Source organism: Mus caroli, chromosome 3 (assembly GCF_900094665.2).
Source record: "Mus caroli chromosome 3, CAROLI_EIJ_v1.1, whole genome shotgun sequence".
Classification (NCBI taxonomy): Eukaryota; Metazoa; Chordata; class Mammalia; order Rodentia; family Muridae; genus Mus; species Mus caroli.
The window spans coordinates 118,939,442-118,960,534 of record NC_034572.1 but is presented as its reverse complement, the minus strand read 5'-3'; the positions used below and the strand labels follow the sequence as shown (position 1 = coordinate 118,960,534).

At 36.4% G+C, this 21,093-nt stretch overlaps 1 protein-coding gene across 2 annotated transcripts in view; it reads right to left on the bottom strand.

Moving 5' to 3' along the window:
- Positions 1-21,093, bottom strand: part of LOC110291107 (bifunctional heparan sulfate N-deacetylase/N-sulfotransferase 4) — a 328,990-nt gene that overhangs the window by 99,278 nt on the left and 208,619 nt on the right. For both annotated transcript variants that reach the window (XM_021158063.2, XM_029474782.1), the window contains exons 5-6: positions 20,576-20,761; positions 18,593-18,721 (exon numbers count right to left, since the gene is read on the bottom strand). In XM_021158063.2, coding sequence (XP_021013722.1) covers positions 18,593-18,721; positions 20,576-20,761 — 315 coding nt within the window. The remainder of the gene's footprint in view (positions 1-18,592; positions 18,722-20,575; positions 20,762-21,093) is intronic.

Genomic DNA, 21,093 nt, shown 5'->3' with positions numbered 1-21,093 from the left:
CCTTCCCTTCCCTTGCCTTCCCTTGCCTTCCCTTGCCTTCCCTTGCCTTCCCTTGCCTTCCCTTGCCTTTCCTTCCTTTCTTCCTTCCTTCTTTCCTTTTTCTTTGTTTCTTCTACCCACATTTTATTTTTCTTTCTGTTTGTCTCAAGAAAGATATCATGAGGTAAATAAATTTAATTAAACTTAATTAAAAGTTAAGGTGATCATGCTAAACGGCAAATTCTTTCTTCATCTACCTGTTAAATACTAAAATCCCTTACCAGTTTTTTCTATTCATGAAAATGTATGGTTAAAGGTGATTTGGTGGGGTTAGGTAGTGGCAAAATCTTAACAGATTCTCATTTTCTACAATGCCTAAAACACTTCCTTACCAACTTTAAATTTGGCCAGAGAGCTGGCTCAGTAGGTAAAGGCCTTCTCATGTGAGTTTAGATTTGTAGCATACTTATAAAAGTTAGGAATGGTGACTGTAATAATGTACAGGTGGTACATGTCTGACCAGCTGGACTAGTCAGGATCCATCTACTGGCTTAGTGAGAGTTTTGTTTCAAACAAATAAGCAATTTGAAAGACATGGAAACACCCACCATTAACCTCCACATTTACAAACCCAACAAGTATACTTCTACATATGCATGTTTGATATACATATTACACATACACACTTATACACACACGCACAGAGGAAGAGAGAGAGAAAGAGAGAGACTAAATGAGATAATATAAATTATTTGTATATTATTACCTTGTATTCATTTTAAAATCTACTCCATTAGCTTTTAATTGAATCCCACATTTTTATCATTTTGTATGACCTTAAAAGTCAGTGCACAGCATAATAATATATGAATTTTGAAATTCAATATAATAACAATATACTGAGTCTAGAAGAAAAGAGCTAACAATTATGCTTGCAGAAAAGAAACTAATAATCAAATGATAAGGAGGATAGGGAAGATAGGGAGGAGAAAGGCAGTGAAAAAAGAATAACAGGAAAAAAAGCATGAGTGCAAAATTGTACTAATGGAAGGCATTACATAGTATCAAAACCAAACACTAAAAAGTACTTTTTAGAAGGGTTCACATCATTCATTTCAAAAGACAGCTAGAAGAGGAAGAGGAAGAGGAGGAGGAGGAGGAAGAGGAGGAGGAGGAAAAAGAATAGGAGGAAGTGGAGCAAGAGGAAGAGGAGAGAGAAGAAGGGAGGAAAAGAAGAAGATGAAGAAGAAGAAAAAGAAGGAGAAGGAGAAGGAAGAAGGAAGAAGTAGAAGGAGGAGGAGGAGGAAGAGGAAGAAAAAGAAGAAGAAGAAGAAAGGAGAAGAGAAAACTGTTGGTTGATTATACTCCCATCTCTCCTATGAGTGCACAACCTCTAAAGTTTATTTCCATGCTCAGTGTTATTCTCTAAAAATTCTACCAAGAGACTGACATTCCCTCTGTGTTTTTTGAATGAAAGGGATCTGTGTTCAAGAAAGGTCATGATTTTTGATAGGCTAAAGAAGTAACAACATGAACTTGCCTTTCGTGTCTAAGCAGGCCACCCTTCACTCATGCACTTTATCTATCGATGTCCAAAAACCGCACATCTGCCCAAACCTTCTCCCAGCCTCTGTTTCTCTTATGTGCACCTCTCTTTCTTTACGATATGTTATTTCTGTACCCTTCCCATTTATTTCTTCAGGTCATAGGTAGCTAATTCATCTCTGTGTGAAACATTCATTCTTCAAGTATGACACAGACCTTGTCCACCTCAAATGCTACATGTCCTGACATTGTTTTCCACTTACAATAGTGGGTATCTTTCCCTTCCTTTATTCACATCAATGTTTTGGGCAGCTGGCAGGAAGTTTTCTATATATTTCCTATTGTGTGATAATCTGTCCTCTAGTCTGTACATATTTTACTTCTAAAGTAAAAGTAGTACTACCATTTGGTGTGATTATGTAATTCCCAAAAGCCATAGACTAACAAAAACCCCTAGATCCAGGCTAGTGTTTATTTGTGATGCTCACAAAGATATCATGGAAGAATCCAGAATGGCTTCCAATTCAATAGTTTAGTAATTTCCATGTCATTAGTGCTCTCCTTGGATTTCTCACCCCCATAACATTTTTCTAGGTATATGGAGCCAGAGCAGAGTGGGAAGAGCTAGCATGGGGGAGGGCACAGATGGAAAGGAGGGTCGAAAGATGAAGGACACATACATGTTTCGTAGACTGTTACCTGCTATACAAACTCATAAAAAGAATAACTGCTGGTGAGTGATTAGGAAAATGTCAGGCAACTCATCAGGGTGATTTGACTTCAGAGGTGAAAAACAAAAACATCAGCTCTACAAACTTCAGAAAAACACATTCCAAACAAAGAGACTAAACCCTCAAGACTCCAGGGGCCATACTATAATCTTGTCTGTTTGAGAAACTTCAGGAAAGATGTGAAATGTAATCAGAGTGTAGAAAATGAAGATTAAAGTACAACTTGATATCTGTAGACATGGAAGTCAGAAGCCCAACATTTAGAGTTTGAGTTTAATTAGAAGATTAAATTAGAAGATCCTGCAGCCTTAAGAATGGTCATGATAGTCTTTTCTATACTTAATAATGTCATTATCTTTGTTCTAGAAACAGTGGCTTCCATGTGACCAGAATGGTCACAGTTCTCTTGGTAGGTATCACCTAGTGGAGTTGCTACAAAGATGGGCATCAAAGCTACAATTTAATCATATTTTATAAAATAGAGTTGAATACTTAGTTTTTATTTACTATTCAAAATATTTATATGAGGACAAAGTATGAACATAACTTTTAATTAATTTTATTTTATTTGTTTATTTTTTTGTTTTTCAAGACAAGATTTCTCTATGTAGTCTTGACTGCTCTAGAATACCCTCTGTAGACCAGGCTGGCCTCCAACTCCGAGATCTACCTGCCCCTGCATACTATATGTTGTGGTTAAAGATGGGTGCCACGAGGCTCACTAGACATAGCTTTTAATCTTGTAAAGATAACTCACTAAAAATTCAAAAGTCATTTTTTCATAGTAGTCACTATAATTTTCAGGAAGTATTCAACAAAAGAAAGACTAGGAATGGTTTCAAATTGGCAGCAATGTGATGTATTTAAATTCCCTTTTTATCTTTCTGAATTCCATAATTCCTCACCTGTGCATATGAGTCCAATATCTCACCCATGAGAAAGTTCTGTCATGGAGATTTGATTACTACAGCAAATTGTTTAAGTGAACTACAGAATGAACTTCTGCAGAGAAATTATGGGAGTATGGCAATTTCAACAGCACATCTTTTATTCACATTTGATTTGAGTGTGTACCTGTGTGTGAAAGAGAATTTAAGTGGCCATAATAACAGCTTCAAAGACGGAGCAAGATTCTGTTTCTTAGATTTTATGTTTTGAATAGCATTATTGAATACTTTACATTGTGTTAAAAATGATAGCTATAAATCAGAGAAATACTCCATGGTTAAGAATCTTATCTTTACATGGTTTAAAGGAGTGATTTCGATAGCGTTAGAGGAGGCTGGAGTTATCATGAACTTTGAATTTACAAGAACATGACCTTTTCCTTCCTTCTAAATCTCTTGGCTGCCTCTCTGGCTTTAGTTAATGTTCTCACAGGGAGGTAATTGAACACTGAATGTTCTGTTAGGTGTGAAGTTCATTGGAGACAGATCTATAGGATCAATGACTGAGGACAAAGACGAAGAGTATCCTAGCTCTTTAGAAAGCTTAAGAAACTGACAAGAGTTTTCTTATATCATTTAAACTCATCTGATCTTTGAAACCATCTGTAATTATGTCATAATGCTAATGTCTTCAATGTCTGTGTGGTAAATTTTTACATACTTAATGTGAGGGGTTATTTTAATTCATTGATCATTCATTTGGCAAAATGCGCATAGCAGTCAATGTTGAATATGAAATATTAACAGTACAAACTGGGAACACTAATAAGCAAAACAGAATAAAAAAGAATAAACCTTTGGCAGAAACCCTGGAGGTGCTTTGGTCCAAAACAAAATCAAAGGAAAACTGCAGTCTTCAGTGACCGAGCAAGCCCAGTCACACAGAAAGTGCAGTCTTGACTGACCGAGCAAGCAGTGCATTTGATGACTCAATTTGTTCACTGGAATGAAAAGTAATGATAGAAATTTCATAATTTAAAAATAGCTCAGAAAGCACAGTCAACTGACACACCACCCAGAACATTTTCAGCAGCAACACACGCAATGAAGTAAATCGTTTATAATAGAGGATGTCTTTATGGCCTGATTTATGTGTGGGAGCATGGAGAAAGAATTAAGCAAAATTCAAAACCCAGAGTCACAGTCTTTCAGCAAGCCTCAAATGTTGCTTTATATTAAAAATCATTTATATTTTTATTGTTTCAAATGGAGATTAATACCTCCAAACTATCATGGTTTTATGTACTCAAAAATATTCCCCTTTTCTGTGTAAAACAATGAGATAATTTTATTTTACCCAATTTACACGCAGTAATATTTAAGCATATGGATTTTGCATGACTTCTTCAGTACTTAGGAAACCATGATAAATTGATAAGTAAAATTTAAAGAAAATTTTCTTTTGAGGTTGTGTAAGAGGATCAAGTAGTAACACCCCCTTATTTACACAAGAAAAGGAACGTGTTCTCATCACCTCCCCTCTTCCACCTTCTTTGTCCTCCCTTCCTTTTCTTTTGTCTCCTCTCCTCTCCATTTCCATCCCCTCCTTTTTCTTTCCTTTCCTCTCTTATGAGAGAGTGTAAAGAACTCCTGAGAGAATCATGTGTTGGGTGAAACAGGTACAAGGGCATATTTTCATTTGCTAGTGGCCAGAATCAATATATTTAGTCTCCTGGGCCAACATTCCATGAGGGTGGGGGACAGCAGTTACAGACACCGCGAAGCTGAAAAGAAGATTTAAGAAACTAAATAGCCAACTGTGAAATGTGATATACACACAGCTCTGTGTGTGTGTGTCTAGAGAGGTGACATTCAGCTCAATAAGTGTGGGGACCTCGGGGGTGGGGGTGGGGCAGGAAGAAAGACTCCAGGTAAAATCTGAGGGCCAGCAGTGGGGCTATGGTGAGAACAAGGAGTCAGGATGGGAAGATGATGTACCATGTGCTTCAGAAATGATGTACACTAAGACCGTCTGAGACACAAGGCGCCCCCAAACACTAAACAAGGAGAGTTTACAATTTTTATTCAACTGCCCCTTTATTTAAATTCATTTCTTCTTTTCATCAGAATAACAGACCTTACATTGTAAACACATCATGCTGGACTTTTCCTGATCATATTATTAGAGACAAAAACAACATTATCTTGTATTCTAAAAGTGTTACACAATTTCCAAGCTTTATATAGATTGCCACATGCAACACAGTATATGCCTTCCCTCTGAATGGAAACCCTCCTACTATCATATCTTCATAGTTCACTCCAAGCATGCTACTCCAGTATCTGGTGGAGCTGCATCATTTTTGCTCAGTTCAATTCAAATACTATCTACTCTGAAGAATGTTGCCTTATATTCTTTGAATTCAAAATATAGGTGAACACACACACACACACACACACACACACATACACAGTAGAACTCTCAGAGAAAGAACTTGTCAGGAAAACTCCTTAATAAAACAACTGAGGTATAATAGTGAAGATTGGCTGTCTAGAAAATATAGGTCAATCTAATCATTCATTATGGATGATGTAACAAATTCCTCATTATTTTAATTGATACTTTAAGATGCAGTAAACATGAACTCTAACTTTCACGATGGACACAGGTGGGCACTAAATGATAAGGTTTATAAGATGGTTTCTTAATGGATTTCAGCAAGCTTGGCATTGGCATAAATATCACATCTTCCCTTCTCACCATCAGCTTATAATTTACTATAGAAACAACAGGAAAGGTTTTTACTATTTCCAAAACACAGGCCCAGGAATTATCAACATGTTTTTGAGAGAAATGATACATTTTCACTGTCATGGTAGCTGACACCGAGAAGAAGCTGGAGGGAAGGATTAAACATGGGAAATCAAGTTAGAGGGGTGAACACCTGTCTTCATGCTGACTGTATTTTGGTTTTGTAAAGTAAACACTTCAGATGCGTTTTAGAAACTGATTTTCTAATGGTTTTTCTCTGTGTATGAGTGTGTTCTTGTGGGTGTGGCTTAAACACATGCAGGTACCTGTGTCTCTGTGTGTTCGAAAGTCAACAGAGGGTGTAAGTGTCTTCCTTCTACCCTCTCCGCTGACTACTTGGAGGCAAAGTCTCTTCCTGAACCTAACCAGAATGACTGTTTATCAATAGTCTGGCAGCCAGGAACTCCCAGGGATCCTGACGCTGCTTTCTCCACATCCCAGTGCTGGGCTTTCTGCTGCACACCAGCCCTGGCTAGTGGGGTAGGGTGCTGGGATCTGAAAGCAGCTCATCATGGTTGTGTAAGTTATGTTAGTTTGATTAACATACAAGCTGCCTCCTGAGTTTGTTGTAAAATAATTCTGAAATACAAAACAAAACACTAAAACTATGCATGTCACATATAACTTACAGAAAAGATAATAAAAATATAAAAATAGAGAATGCTGAACTCTGTGGAATGGTGAAAACAAAGTTCCCATTTTTAATGTTGGTTTAATGAATTTTTAACTTGTTTTTATTCAGCTAAACTACTATCATATAAGTGCTGGTGGGGAGGGGCATTTTTATCTCCACATCATCAATAAATATCGGGAACACGACATACGTTATCTATATGCTAAAGGTTCCAAAATAAAACAGAGGGAAAAGACTTTGTTTCTTTGTTTACATTTTAACTAACAGCCACATGAATAGGAGATTGTATATTTTACTGTTGAAAATTTATTTATGCTTTTCTACAACTTTCATTATGTGCTTTGGGGAAGTGAAAATATCTAGTTACAATATCTATGAGAACAATATTGAAAAAAAAGGCATAATACGGTCTTATAGACTTGTTTGCAGTATGGAAATACAGAGGACTGCAAATACTGTTTTCTCAGGACCTATGCCCACTGCTGCCTTGGAAAGATGTATACATGTCTGTACAAGAAGAGCGGCTTCCCTTTAAATAGAGAAGGCAGGATTCAGGAGAAGAAGGCAAAAATGTTTTTCTTCTTTTGGGATAGCATACTTTAAATTCTGTGTTACTAATTTATAAGTGAATTCTATTTTAGAAGATTAAAACATGCACTAATAAAAAATTCAGAAAAAAATGCAAGCTTTGCCCAGATTTTCAATCTCATTATATTATCTCTGATTTTGGTTTTCAGAGTGAACAGAAAGAATAATATCATTCATTGTAAGTCCAGGGATCTGAGCTGACTTCAGAATTTACCAAATCCCTGCTGTGAGTGTGAACACTGTGGAAATGGTGATCCTGTCCTTTTGTAAAGGTTCCTCCTGCAAACTTTAAGGAAGAGGGGGAAAAGTCAGATATGAGGTGGGTGAGGGGGAAGTAGGTGATTGTAGGTCTCTCTGTGAGTGGAAATAGAATTTTCCACAATCTATACACTCTGTGGGAGGCCATTCTTCTCTCAGCTGGTGACTATTCTCCTGGGCTGGAAGGCAAAGGCTCAGAGATCCCAATAACTCTAATTGCTTCAAAGGCCCTGTCTGGAAAGCAGCAGATTCGCTGTAGTAGACAAGCTAGCTGTTAATTTCGAGAAAAATAAATATGAACACCTGTACAAAGCCCACAACTCCTAGTAAGACATATCACTGTTGTTGCTTAGAAAAGTGTGTTTGGAATAGATGCAATTAACTGTTTTGTTCTGCGTGAAATATGTAGCTTTGACACTTTTATGAGAGAGTCAGAGGTGTTCAGGGTAGTATGCCTGAAGACTCAAAATTATATTCTTCTGAAAGAGGCCATGTTCTAAAATGAAATTAGGATTCTCAAGAAATATACCGAAGTGCCTTAATTACAGACTTGAAATGTGGCTTTGTCTTATTTTGTTGCAGGAAGCAAGAAACAGATTTCCGTAAAGGGATTTGCTCATCTGCTTCTCCATGATTTCACACGAAAAGGGAAATATCCTGAGACTCGGGTGATTAGATGTTTCCCCATGTATCACTGTTGCCTTTAAAGTATCTGAAGAGCCAGCACTAATCCATACACAGGGCACTTGCACGAGCCTCTACAAACTCACAGGCTGTTAGTACACAGGACAGAAAGCTCTTTAGCCAGCCCAAGAATATGAACAGTTCAGCCGCAGTGCCCCAAGAAGTCAGATATGCCTCTAAACTTCCTGCTCTAATTTAAATTGAAATACTTCAGCTGTTGTTATCTTTGCTTCTTCCAGTAATACAGATTTTTTTTTTTTATGAATAGTTCCTTTATAAAAATAGGACCATGATTTTGAAAAGAGCCAAAGAAGTCATGTTCTAACACAGTTTTCTTTTTTTTTTTAAAAAAAGAAAAAGGTGTTCTGCTTAAGCAGAACAAGATACGCCACCCCCACATATCCCTCCTTCATCTGTCTCCACCCGTCTCCAGTCATGTCCTTCCTTACAGTGTTCTTGGGACCAGGAGTGCTTGAGCCACCTAGGGTTGGGGGGAGACTCGGGGAGCCCTGCGTGATTAAGCATGCTAGTCCTTTAATATTAGCTATAATATTTCAGCTTCATCAGCACTACATTACATACAGAGAGCAAAAATAATTAAGTATATATGGATTGAAATATGGATGATAGATAAAAATAATCCAGAAAAATTCCTTAGCATCTTTGGTAATCATTTCTCTCTCCTAAAGAGCTGTCTTCCTGAAATCTCAGCTTCCTTCAACTCTAGGGTAAACTCTTACGTGTGCTTGAACATGAGCTACCATGTACTATAAACGGAGGCTTCAAAAAGAAGCAAGTCTTGGCTGCAAGAGCAACGGGTTGCACTTACATTGTTTCAGCTTTGATGATGCGCATGCTCAAGTGTGGAGAGCTAAAACGTTACAGCTCTAATGTCAATTTTGTGTTGAGTTAATTTATTACTTTCTTTTCCCAAAAACCCTCTTAAAGGGATTAATTTTGAGTACGTGTAGAGCAACCCGATTAGGACCTACCTTTATCCGTTGCCTTCTCCACAACCATCTTGGAAGTAAAAGATAAAATAACAGTTGCAAAACCCAACCACACCACCACTACCAACAACAAAACCCTGATGTGCATTCTCTCTTCTGCCAGTCCTATCCTTAATTCTTCTATTTACTTTCCACTCATCTCAAATTCAAAAGAATTGCGAAACTCTCATAAACTTCCCCCCTTATTGCTGTGGTTACTTTTTAATCTACATGCTAATGCAGGCTATCCAGAACACTGCCAAACTTGTTACTGGGACACAATAGCCTCTCCTGTGCTTGAAAGGCGCCTCAGCCCCAAAGCCCAGAACCTGGTATTTGCTCCAGGTAAGGAAGCCCCTCCCTAATCCTCTGATGTCAAATTTCAATTCAGAAGATGGTAGCTGAGTTGCCATCCATTATCTCTTGGGTCTACATTACTTCCCTTCCCGGTGAAATTACATTTCTCCCTCTTTATACATATGACAACAAAAGACTGAAATAAAAAAAAATGTAATGTTAGAACCCAGTTGCTGCTCACATTAATACCTGTCCCTTAACTATCAGGCATACTTGGTGGGATAGATTTGAGTCCCTCCCTAACCTACATCTGGGTGCCAAGGTCTCCTGCCTGGAAAAATGAGTTGAAATCAAAGGAGGTATTTATGACCACACAGTCTCCCCATCCCTCCCTTCTCTTTTGCCTAGGGAACCAGACACTGGCTCCAGGCTTATTTCATGAAACAACCCCCATCCTCACAAAGACATAAGAAGACACTCTCCACTTCTGCCCCCATAGGCTCTGACTCCTCTCTTCAGAGATCCTGCCATGCTGTATGCTCCGATGGTGGGGCAGGACTCTCCTGAGAGATTCTCCATCATGCTATTGTCCCTTTCCCTGTCTATGGAGTTAATAACGGTTTTAATAAACTCTATACTCTCAAAAATCTACCTGAACATTCCTCTTGAACCTCCATGTGAGACCTTTCAGAAACACATTACTGCAGTTGAATTACAGTCGTCTGTCAGATTCAAGTGGAACACTCTTAGGCATGTACTTATTTGTTTATCTGAACTTAACAAGAGACCAGTAGACCTGGCAAGGGTTGGTGAATCTAGGCATTGTTTTGAAGTCAAGAAGACCCAGTAAATATCCTGTCTCCAGAATTTTCACTTTAATGCTAATTGAAGCAATCTAGAACACTGGCAAACATGCTACTTGGACTCAGTAACATCTTCCCAATGCTGTAAATACTGCCTCAGCTCCAAAGGCCAATATCTGGTATTTGCTTCAGGTTTTCAGATGTATCTATTTAAAAAACCTAGAAATTCATATTTTCATACTGCACTTTGTGTAGCACAAAATGAGGAAAGGAAAAATTAGATCCAGTAGGGCATATTCATTTTAAGCTTTTTAGTTACCGATGACACCATCTGATAAGATTTCAGACCTTTTTCTTTTCCTTTTTTTTTAAAGCTATTGTCAGTTACTGCATATTTTATAGGGTAGTGTCTCCACTTGAATGATGGTGAGCTACCTGGTATAAGCTGTTTCACCTCAGACATGATTAAATTATATTTCTTCCTGTCTGAACAAAGATTATATTGAAAATACAAGAAGGATTTGGCACTAGGGAAATACATGTTAGTATTTGACAAGTGAGAAACAGTGCAGGAAAATATCAATATGAGATGAGGCCATGATAGGAATCTAAGAAAAATAACAGAGAGTTATCAGAATGTTAAGTGGACAGGAGCCTAGCTGTTCTTTTAAGCTGTCATTCATATGGCTCTATACAGTTTTCAATCTTGATACTCATTTGGCCAAAACAAACTGGTATTCAAAGTATTTGGACCACCAGATTCCTCGTCCTTTCCTAAAACCAAAGACCTAATGTATAATGATAACTGGATTTTAGAATGTAAAATTTATTCAGATCTACACTTTCTGTTTTAGGGTGGATTATAAACTAATGTCAGAGTTTTAAATGTGTAGCATTACAGAAGCCGTGAGATGAAGAGATGCTTAGTGGGTAAGAGTGTTCCGTTCTTGCAGAGGACCTGACTTGGGTTCCAGTCTACAAATCCAGTGCTTTACAACTACCTACATCTCCAGCGCCTGAGAATCTGAGGTCAACCCCTGACCTCTGTAGCTACCACTTGCACATGAACAAACCCACACAGAGATATTCATACACACACCGACTTAAAAATAATAAAGACGAGCTTAAAATATTTATATCAACAAAATGCATTTCTAAATGTCAGCTAGTCAATATTAGTATAAAAAGCTGTTAAAAATGCACGAAGAACAATAATACTGTGGACTTTTGAGCACAGAAAGAACAGCTCTACTTTGGGGTAGAAAACACAAAGAACATGGATATTAATGTTGGAAGCAGGATGAAAACTCTGCTGCCCCTCCTAGTAGAGCTCATTCATGCCTTTTAGACTTCACAGTAGTTATAAAAATTAGATGGCTAAAAACATATAGAATTTTTTCAAGTAATTTAATCTAGTTCCCTTCCTTCAGGCTCATGAATTCCCAAGGGAATGGAAAGAATTATAAATTCTCTGAATCTATTTTAAGTACACTAGAGGGGAAGAATATTGGTACATTGTTTCATGAACCTTCTGGGTTCTTAGCCTTATAGGTTCTTACATATAAAAATATATATAATTTTAGACACTACTGATCAAAATTCAAAATGATGCTGTCCCATCTGCAAATAGTATTGTGTCCAGGATGCAAGCAGTGGAAGATACTTCTGTACTTTATCATGTATCTACCAGTAAATACCATCCAGCTGTATCTATTCTGGTATATGTTGATGACATATGTTGATGTCTTGTTTCTTCCAAATTTAAAATTTACAAAGATTCTCATTTACAATACTGGTCTGTAATGTTTCAATGAAACCAGAATTATATTCCTTATGTTGGAAAATGAGAGTATTTTTCTAAAACTCCAATTGCTTGAGAGCACAGAAATCTCAGACTATTGCTATCTCAGGAATAGTTGAAGTGACTGACTCCACGTTCTTACAGATGATCTCAGTTGCACAGCTCTTAGTATTTCCAGTGGGGATCCACAGCTATCCCTGTACAACTCTCAAGACCACAGAATGCTGAGAATATTCCAATTGCTTCCTTGAAAGCAATTGGAAGGTGGCTTTTCTCCTTGGTAGGTTTTTACCTTGCTAGATCTGTGGATCAATTATAACCCACAAAAGTATATCTGCTAAGAATACTTGAAGCCAATATCATCACCTGGTCTATTTATTTTCATTGCCAACCTTGTATCTTTCATATAAGAGCAATATATTGAAATTTTGTTTGAAATCTTCTGTGGAGGTCAGGTTAGTTCCCACAATGTATCTATCTGGGCCTACCTATGCTCCTTTTTTTCTTAATGTTTTTAAGCTTAGAGAGTTTTATTGCTCCTTCTTTTTCATATATATATATGTAGATATATGAATATGTATATATATGACTATTCAAGTTATTTACTTAATTTTGATTTAATTTGGTAGGTTGTATATATGTGGAAATTTATCTATTTCTTTTAGATATTTTAGTATAGCTTTTAAAAAGTATTTCCTGTGCCTCCCTGAATTTCCTCAGTATCTGTTGTAGTGTTTTCCCTTTTATGTGTAATATTATTAATTTGGGTCCTGTCTTCCTTTGGATTAACTTGCCTAATGTTAGTCAATCTTGTTCATCTTTTCTGAGAAACAACTTTTAATTTTACTGGTTTTCTTGTGATTTTGTTCTTGTTGTTTATTTTATCCTGCTTCAAACATGAAGATTCATAGCCTTCTCAGGACCAAGCACCAGTTCAGGGGATTCCAGGACAGGGAAGCAGGGTAGGAGATACCAAGACAGGGAAGCAGGAGTGGGCGGGTTGGTGAGCAGGGGTTTGGGGAGGGGATAAGAGGTTTTCGGAGGGGAAACCAGAAAGGGGATAACATTGGAAATGTAAATATAGAAAATAATAAAAAAGCTAAATAAATAAATAAATATATATATAAATGAATCTTTTTTTAAAAAGAGATTCATAGCCTTTGTGTTTTCTACATCAGAGCATTGATTTCAGCTGTAATTTTATTGTCTATTTTGATTTTTTTTTACTTACTTCTTCTTTTTACTACTTTTAGAGATTATAATTAAATTATAATTACATCATCTCTCCCTTCCCTTGTGGTCCCTTATTTCATTAATTTTTGTTACATGCATATATGTATATATTCTTAAACATAACCTGCTCTGTCTGTATGATGCTGTTCATATGTATGTTTTTAGGGCAGACCACTTGGTACTGGATATCCAATGAAATACTCTACCCTGGGGAAGACAGTTTTCCCGATTCTCAGCATTCCTTAGCTCCCACAATCAAATTGCAGTGTTGTGGAGCTCAGGCTCAATGAATACATCTAGAAAAACACTTAAGTATCTAAAGCTCAGGGAACATTAGAGAAGAGGGTACGGAAAGACTGTTAAAGGTAGAGGATCGAGGAGGTTGCTGAGATAGTGTGGAATGCATCTCAGTAGGTAGTGAGAGATCTAGAAATGTCAAAAGTTATATTCATAGTCCATCCGATATGACTGTGTGAAAATAAACTGAACAAGGACTCCCCCTCTCTTCTCTTTTCTGCTTGAAATCTGATCAGTAATGACAGATTTTCTGAAGTGGTTGGGGATGGGAGAGGTGGACCATGATGCCTCAACTCCATACAAAGGATTTCAGCCCTAATTTTTAGTGTCTCTAGCTGTGTATTGGCTTGATGTTTGTTTTACTCTTTTCAAGGGCTTTGGGTGAAACTTTAAGTTATTAATATGAGCTCTCTGTAAACATAGAGAGTTGTAAACCTGAAGAGAGAAAAAGTCATAGGTTTTAGGACGTTGTACTTTTATTTTTATATTCAACAGTGCATTGTTTTGGTTTCTACGAGTTGGTGTACTTTTGTCATTTCTAATTTTGTTGATATGCAGCTTTATTCCTTTGTGGTTAGAAAATGTGAAGGATGTTATTTCAATATTCATAAATTTGTTTAGACTTGCTTTGTATCTGTATGTTTGGCCTATTTTGGAGAAAGTTTTATAAGGCTATGGAGAGGAAAGTCCATTCGTTATTGTTTGGGTGAAATGGTCTATAGCTGACTGTTAGATCTGTTTGATTTATGATGTCATTTAGCTTCAGAGCTCCTCTATTTAGTTTTTCCTGGATGACCTCTGTGTGGGTCAGAGTGAAGTATTGAAGTCACCCACTATTGATGTGTTGGGTCATGATGTCTGTAGCATGTTTCTCTACCAAACTGAATGGAATCTACTTTGATAGCTACTTCTGGTCACTGTACTCATTTTGAGCAACACTATTCTTTAATACATCTCTGTGGGTCATTTGGCCAATCCAGACTTCATACTACCATAATGGGATATGTTGCTATATCGGTACTACCCACTTCTCCTTTTGCTTTCTGGGTGCTGACCTAGTTCCTTTATCCAAATAGTCTATTTGGAGTTCACCACCAATTTCAATGTTAAAAACAAGTATGGTTTGTCAATAGATACAAGGAGACTCCTGAAACTCTGCCACTTCCCTTCTCATTTCTGCTTGAAATCAAATCACATTTGTATGTCAGGATGAGTCTTTATGGCAAGGTTTTCAGTGCCAAGGATAGTTTTCTTGAATCCTTGCTACTATTAGTGGAATATGAAACTCAATATTATCCTCTGCTTTAAAAGAACTCATTTATGTCACAGAGTGATGCTCTGTGAACTTTATTAGAGTCAATATTGAAAACTAGATGTAGAAACCTAGTAATTAAGCATTCAAGCAATAAAGGCTAGAAGTAGTCAAACATGGGCAGGATATATAGAAGTGGGAACATGCAGTATGCTGATGATGAATGAATTCCTCTTAAGGGGGTTAGAGAAGATATGGGGTATGGGTAGAACCAGAGAATGAAAATGAAGACAAAGGGACCAGGGCTTCTACTGAGAATATGTTCTCAATGAGGACTGCAGAAAGGCAAGAGTTTCCATCTTAATTTTCACTGACATTCATATGTAACCTCAATTTTTGATTTTTTTTTTATAATTCTGTGTTAATTAAAAAAAGCAAGTTTCTTGCTAAAGAAGACATAACCTCCATTTTTCCTTTTATCATATTCATTATGGGTCCAACATACAAATCCAACAGTCTTCTGTGTTTTGATATATGTAGATATTCACTTTGATGGGAAGAGATTTAATATCCAGATAACTCGTTTCTATCCCAATTTGATTCACTATTCTTATTCAATTTACAATTTACTTTATGATTTTGCAAATAACAGAGGTTTGTTTACATTCAATTGCCTTATGATGTTAAAATATTTTATACAAATCACCTAGCAAAAAGTCATTTCAAACATAGTCAGTGTCCCCTTCCAGTTTTATTTAGAGCATGTACCTTTTGTGGTGTGCATGAAAACTTCTCACATTTAGCGAGGTGGTTATGGCATAAATCCCATTCCCTCCTATGTTCCACGTGCCATAAGATGCAAGTGAGGAGATGCTTCTCTGAGACCGCAGGAATGAAATCATTATGGGAGAAAAGTCAGAGAGCTGAAATAATCCAGACCTCTCATGGTCATAGAGTCCCACACTGTCGTGCCTCTCTACATATATTTATAATACATTTTCATAGCTAAAAAGACACAACTTAAGGAAATGGACCAAATTTTGTATTCATTGTTAAATAAAGTTAATAAAGAATTAAGTTTTAGGTTACCTGACTGTAAGATAATAACCCCTCATTACACATTTTCAATTCAGCTTTCCACATGTGGATGCCTTTAGAGATATTTCTAAGCATGTCTACTAATATATTAACCTATAATATATTTATTAACCTGAAACACTACTTGATCTAAACATGTGCTGCTAATTAAATTAAAAATGTTAAATTTTGGCTATAGGACTATTTATTAATGTGTATATTTGCCACATTTTAAGAATGTGAAAAACATTGAGCGGCTGCTTGATAATTATTATATTGTAAATACATTACATATATCCACGAATGCTTCATAAAGTTGTGTCTTCTTGGCAAGCATCATAATCATACTGCTTTGGGGATGAAGTCTATTGTCTTTTTAGTATACCTCAAGTTTACCAACTACTCTTGAGGGGGACTGTAAAAAAATTCTGAAAGGGAAGTTGATAATGTTGAATATTAATATGAAGATAAAAAAGAAAGTTTTCGAATAAACTTTGAGGCTTCTTATCTCAAAGACCTAGGAAAGGAGACAAAACTAAGCTAAAGTCAGTATAAAGAAGGAAAACGTAATAACTACAGCAGAAGTAAATAAAATAGAGATGATAAAAGAAACAGAAATCTATGATCAATTATCTCAAAGTAGGGATTTTTAAAAATTTATAAAGTTAACAGAGAAGAAAGATGTAAGTTTTAGATAATGAAATCAGAGATGAAAGAAGAAACAATATAATTGCTACTATAAAATACAAAAGATTTCAAGGTTACCATAGGTATCACATATCAACAAATCATTGTACAAAATAGAATTTTTTGAAAATATAAGTTTAACAAGAGTCACAAAGAGAAAGTCTGAACAAATCAATGAAGAGGAAAATTAAGCCAGTAATTAAAAGTCTCTTAATGGGCTAGAGAGGTGGCTCAGTGTTTATTATTACTGGTTCCCATTTCAGAAGACCTAGGTTCAGGTTCCAGCATCACAAGTTGGCTTGTAACCTGTAACTCCAGTTCTTAGAAATCCAATGCCCTTGTCTGATCACCAGGTCCATCATGGATGTGCTGGGTGCACATACATAGTTCCAGGAAAGTCACTCATACACATATAATAAATAAATAGTGGAAATCTAGGCACGGACTCAGTGCCAGTGACGTCATGGATACTGGAGAGAACCTACAGCCACTACTTTATTAAACCCAGGACAATCCCTAAAAAGAATATCATCATTTTTTTTCTTATGTCCACATATCAATGTAGTTTTCACCCCTCATCAAGGAAACTTTTTATTTTCAACAGACAGAGACCACTACAGAAACCACAACCAATCAAAATATTGAGTTGAGTCTTGGTCCAACAGAAGCATCAACAAACACTCTAGCACCTAATGCTCAGGTAACATTTTTGAAAAAGGTCCAGAGTGACCTTAAGAGCCAGATGATCAAAGAGCTGTGAGAAAGGTCTCCTAGGAATTTCAGAAGTTATTGTCCAAACATGAGATGAGCAAGGTTTATGGTAATAAATAGGCCAAAATGGACAAAGGAAAGACCCAGAGGCTTTAACTCCACACAAAGAGCTATAAGCAACTGAAAGATGCTGAGGTTGGCAGAAATAGTCTTCCTCAGGTTAGAAAACACCTGCTGGTTATTCAATATTGTCAATTCGATTCAAATAGTCAGCTCTGCAAATGTCCATACATATAATATTATATAGACTAGGCTGGTCATACTTAAAAAATACAGTTATATACATACATGAATACCATAACAATTAATGAAAAAAGAGGCCATGAATTTGAAAAAGAACAATAAGGGAATATAGGGGAGATGGGGGAAGGAAAGGAAAGAGAGAAATGATGTAATTATAGTATTATCTCAAAAAAAGTCTCTACAAAGGTATTCAGAATTTTCTGATTTCATGAAGACCAAGAAAGTATTTTGGGTTACTATTAATTTTTTTCAAATTTGTCCAAAAATTTGATGAATAAGTAAACTTCCGAACACCTGTTATGAAACCAACATTACCCCAATAGTAATTACAAAGAACAACACAACAAAAGCAAAGGATTATTTGTTAATGTCCTTTATAAATATGGGTATAAGAACCCTCAGCGGTGGGATACATGAGCGACACTAGCCAAACAACCTCAATGGTATATTAAAATAATTCTTCACCATGCTCATACAGGATTTATTCCAAGGATGGAAGGATAGTGCAGAATATGAAAATCATGTAATGTTATCTATTTAAGAAATGAATGAAGAATTAAAAGAATCTAATCATCTAATTGTGTATGAAAAAACATTTAAAAAGCTACTATCTTTTTATGATAACGAATTCATTAATTAGTGATACAAGAAAAATAGGATAATATATATTATCCTATTATATTCTCTAGTGAAAATTTTCCATTATATTCTCTCGTGAAAATTTTCCAAGAAATAAAACTGTATCAAAGTAAGAATTTAAAATGTAGATTTTAACTCAGTGCCAGTAAAATATTTTGCTCATAAAGAATAGATTCATGAGCTAGGTGTGGTAGTATATATTACCCCAGCTCTCTACAGGCAGAGACAGGGAAATCTCTGTGAGTTCAAGCCAAGCTTAAGTCATCTAGCTAGGATACCTAGTGAGACCCTGCTTGGAAAAAAAAAAGTCCTCATGATTTAGATTTAAAAATACAACTTATTTGACGACACTGACACTGTTGTAAAATATGAGTAGTCCACGTACTGGATTTAGAAGGATTGTGAGGAAGAGTTCACCTCCTTTGATACTTTTATCCAATTCTTGAGGTCCTCCTGGATACTCCTTGTAGAAAATAGTATGTGTGAACAGCCCACAGGTCTGTCGAGGGAGGACCTGAAGACAAAGAGGTCAAAAGACAGCACACTGGTAAGATTTAACTAGGAACTGTTACTACTCTCATAAATTTACAGTCAGAAAGAGTTCCTGATGCCTTATTGCAATCAAGAGATGATACTGATTTAACTTCATGCATGTCAGTAGAGTAACTGAATCAAAATAAAAAATACAATTTTTTAGTTTAGAACATGTGCCCAGTTTACTTAGTTGTATAAATCTAAGCTACTGCCTGACTTGTGTTAAAGAATCAAAAGTTGTCCTAGGGTTCATTGCATCCAGACATCTCCCAAGGTTACAGTCCTCATCTCATTAAGCTTCCCCTCTCCTTGCTTCCTATACTCAGGCTTGCATAATATGCCGGCTCTGGGATTCAGAGTAAAGCCTCCTCCTCATCTCTACCTTTGTCTGTACCACAGCCAGACTTTACATTCATCTCAGTCGTAGTCAAACAATATAATGACTGTTTCTGGAATATTTTTGTTCAATTCTTCTGTAAATATGGATGTTGAGCAGACAAAACAAATCAGCAAATTGGCTCTAAAAGTCTTATTTTGAAGAATAAACTATTTACAGTCTATGGGATAATGTACTCAGTTATCCAAGAAAGCCATGATGGCATTTATCCTTCAGTTAATTTTCATGACTAAATCCAAGGGAAATAAAAGCATGTCGTGTTGGCTAAAAGGAACATTTTCTTTCATGCTATGTTGGTTGATTACAGAAGAAAAGAACATCTCAGTACTTTCTCTGTTTTTAAATGTAAGTGAATAATTCTTTTTATTCCTTCTGATTTTTTAGACATCAATTGTACTGTTGCCGTTATCAATGATTTCCTGCAACAATTAATGCTCTTTGATCCACTGGTGCTACATTTTAATAATGATATAATTAAAGCCCTATGACAAAATTACTGCATGTCAAGTTCAGGTAGCTTTATATTCCTATATTTTCTTTTTATACAGAGATTAGATACAGAAATAGATTGATGAATAGATAGTTCTAGAAGCAGTGTGAGTCTGGAACAAGGTTAGTGTAAATACTGAACAGAAAGAAGATAGTGTGAGACTCTTGTTGTCAAGGTAAAATCTTGACAACTAATGATGGAAACATGTTCGGAAACCCCTGGAACTGGGGGTGAGGATTTTACAACTGTCTATTTTAGAACCAAGAAAGTGGTGCCACTTTTTTTTCAATGAATGATGCTAAATTCCCAGCTAAAGTTCATATGGCTTTGCTCACATTTCTCATAGTGGATACATCATACTTAATAGGATTTGTAACTTTTAACTAATACATTTGGAAAGGAATTATTCGCTGCCTTTCCTTCAAATATGCAAGAAAGAAAAAATGAAAATAAACAATGTCCTAAGATGCTCAGAATGCTTGAAAGTCAAAAAACACTAACCAGATGGATTTAGCTTTCAGATATCAATAGTTTTCTCTTATCTGTTGGCAAGGGACTAATGGGAGGGCTGTTTCTTGATCCATGGAGCAACAATCTACCTTTATCTCTTTGTGAAACCATTCAAACAAATAGTTCTAAGGAACTTCTTAGGAGAAGCCTAGGAGCTCTAGACTAAATTTCAAATTGGAAGCATCAATAGATAATCTATTCAAAATTCATTCCCACTGTTTGCAGATTGTTATATACTCACTAAAATTATTCCACATCCTAGGAAGCAAGCCTGTAGTCAAATAGTACGGCATTGTATAAACAGGCATCTTCATGGCATGGTGGAAACTTCTGATAGTCATGAAAAAGAAGCTCTGTGTTGCATCCTTAGACAAACAGTTTATCCCTTCATTTACACACAGATATCAAGGGGCTGCAGACACAGCGGATGTGCTCACCATGATGCTATTATGAATGAAGCCCTTCCTGTACCGTGCAGGTTTCAGATGTGGGTACTCTTCAGTGCTGGTGACCTGAATACCCCAGACTTTCTTCCAAGCTGCATACAGCTGAATATGGACTGGGTAGACCCCTGAGTGATGTGGGGCCACTGCATAGCCCAGGTTGATCGGAATTCCATGTTCCTAAAAGAAGTCAGAAGAACACCATTATGATGTGGAGCCAACTGAGTTAATAAAAATTCTTTAAATCTACTTGGCATATATATTAAGATCCGTATTAAGTGGGACAAGATATACAAATAGGAAGATGGAGATTTTAATCTTTCTTCAGTCCATCAGCTTCATGGAAATCTGATGCTACACTATAATGAATGCAGTAAATACTCTGAGCTTGCTTTGTGTACTTAAAATTGTGCTATTTACACACATTAAGTTTGAGAAGATGGTAGGGTTGTGAGTGACTGTCTTCTGAGCCAAACAGGTATCATCTTAGGACATTCAGATACTCTTGAAAA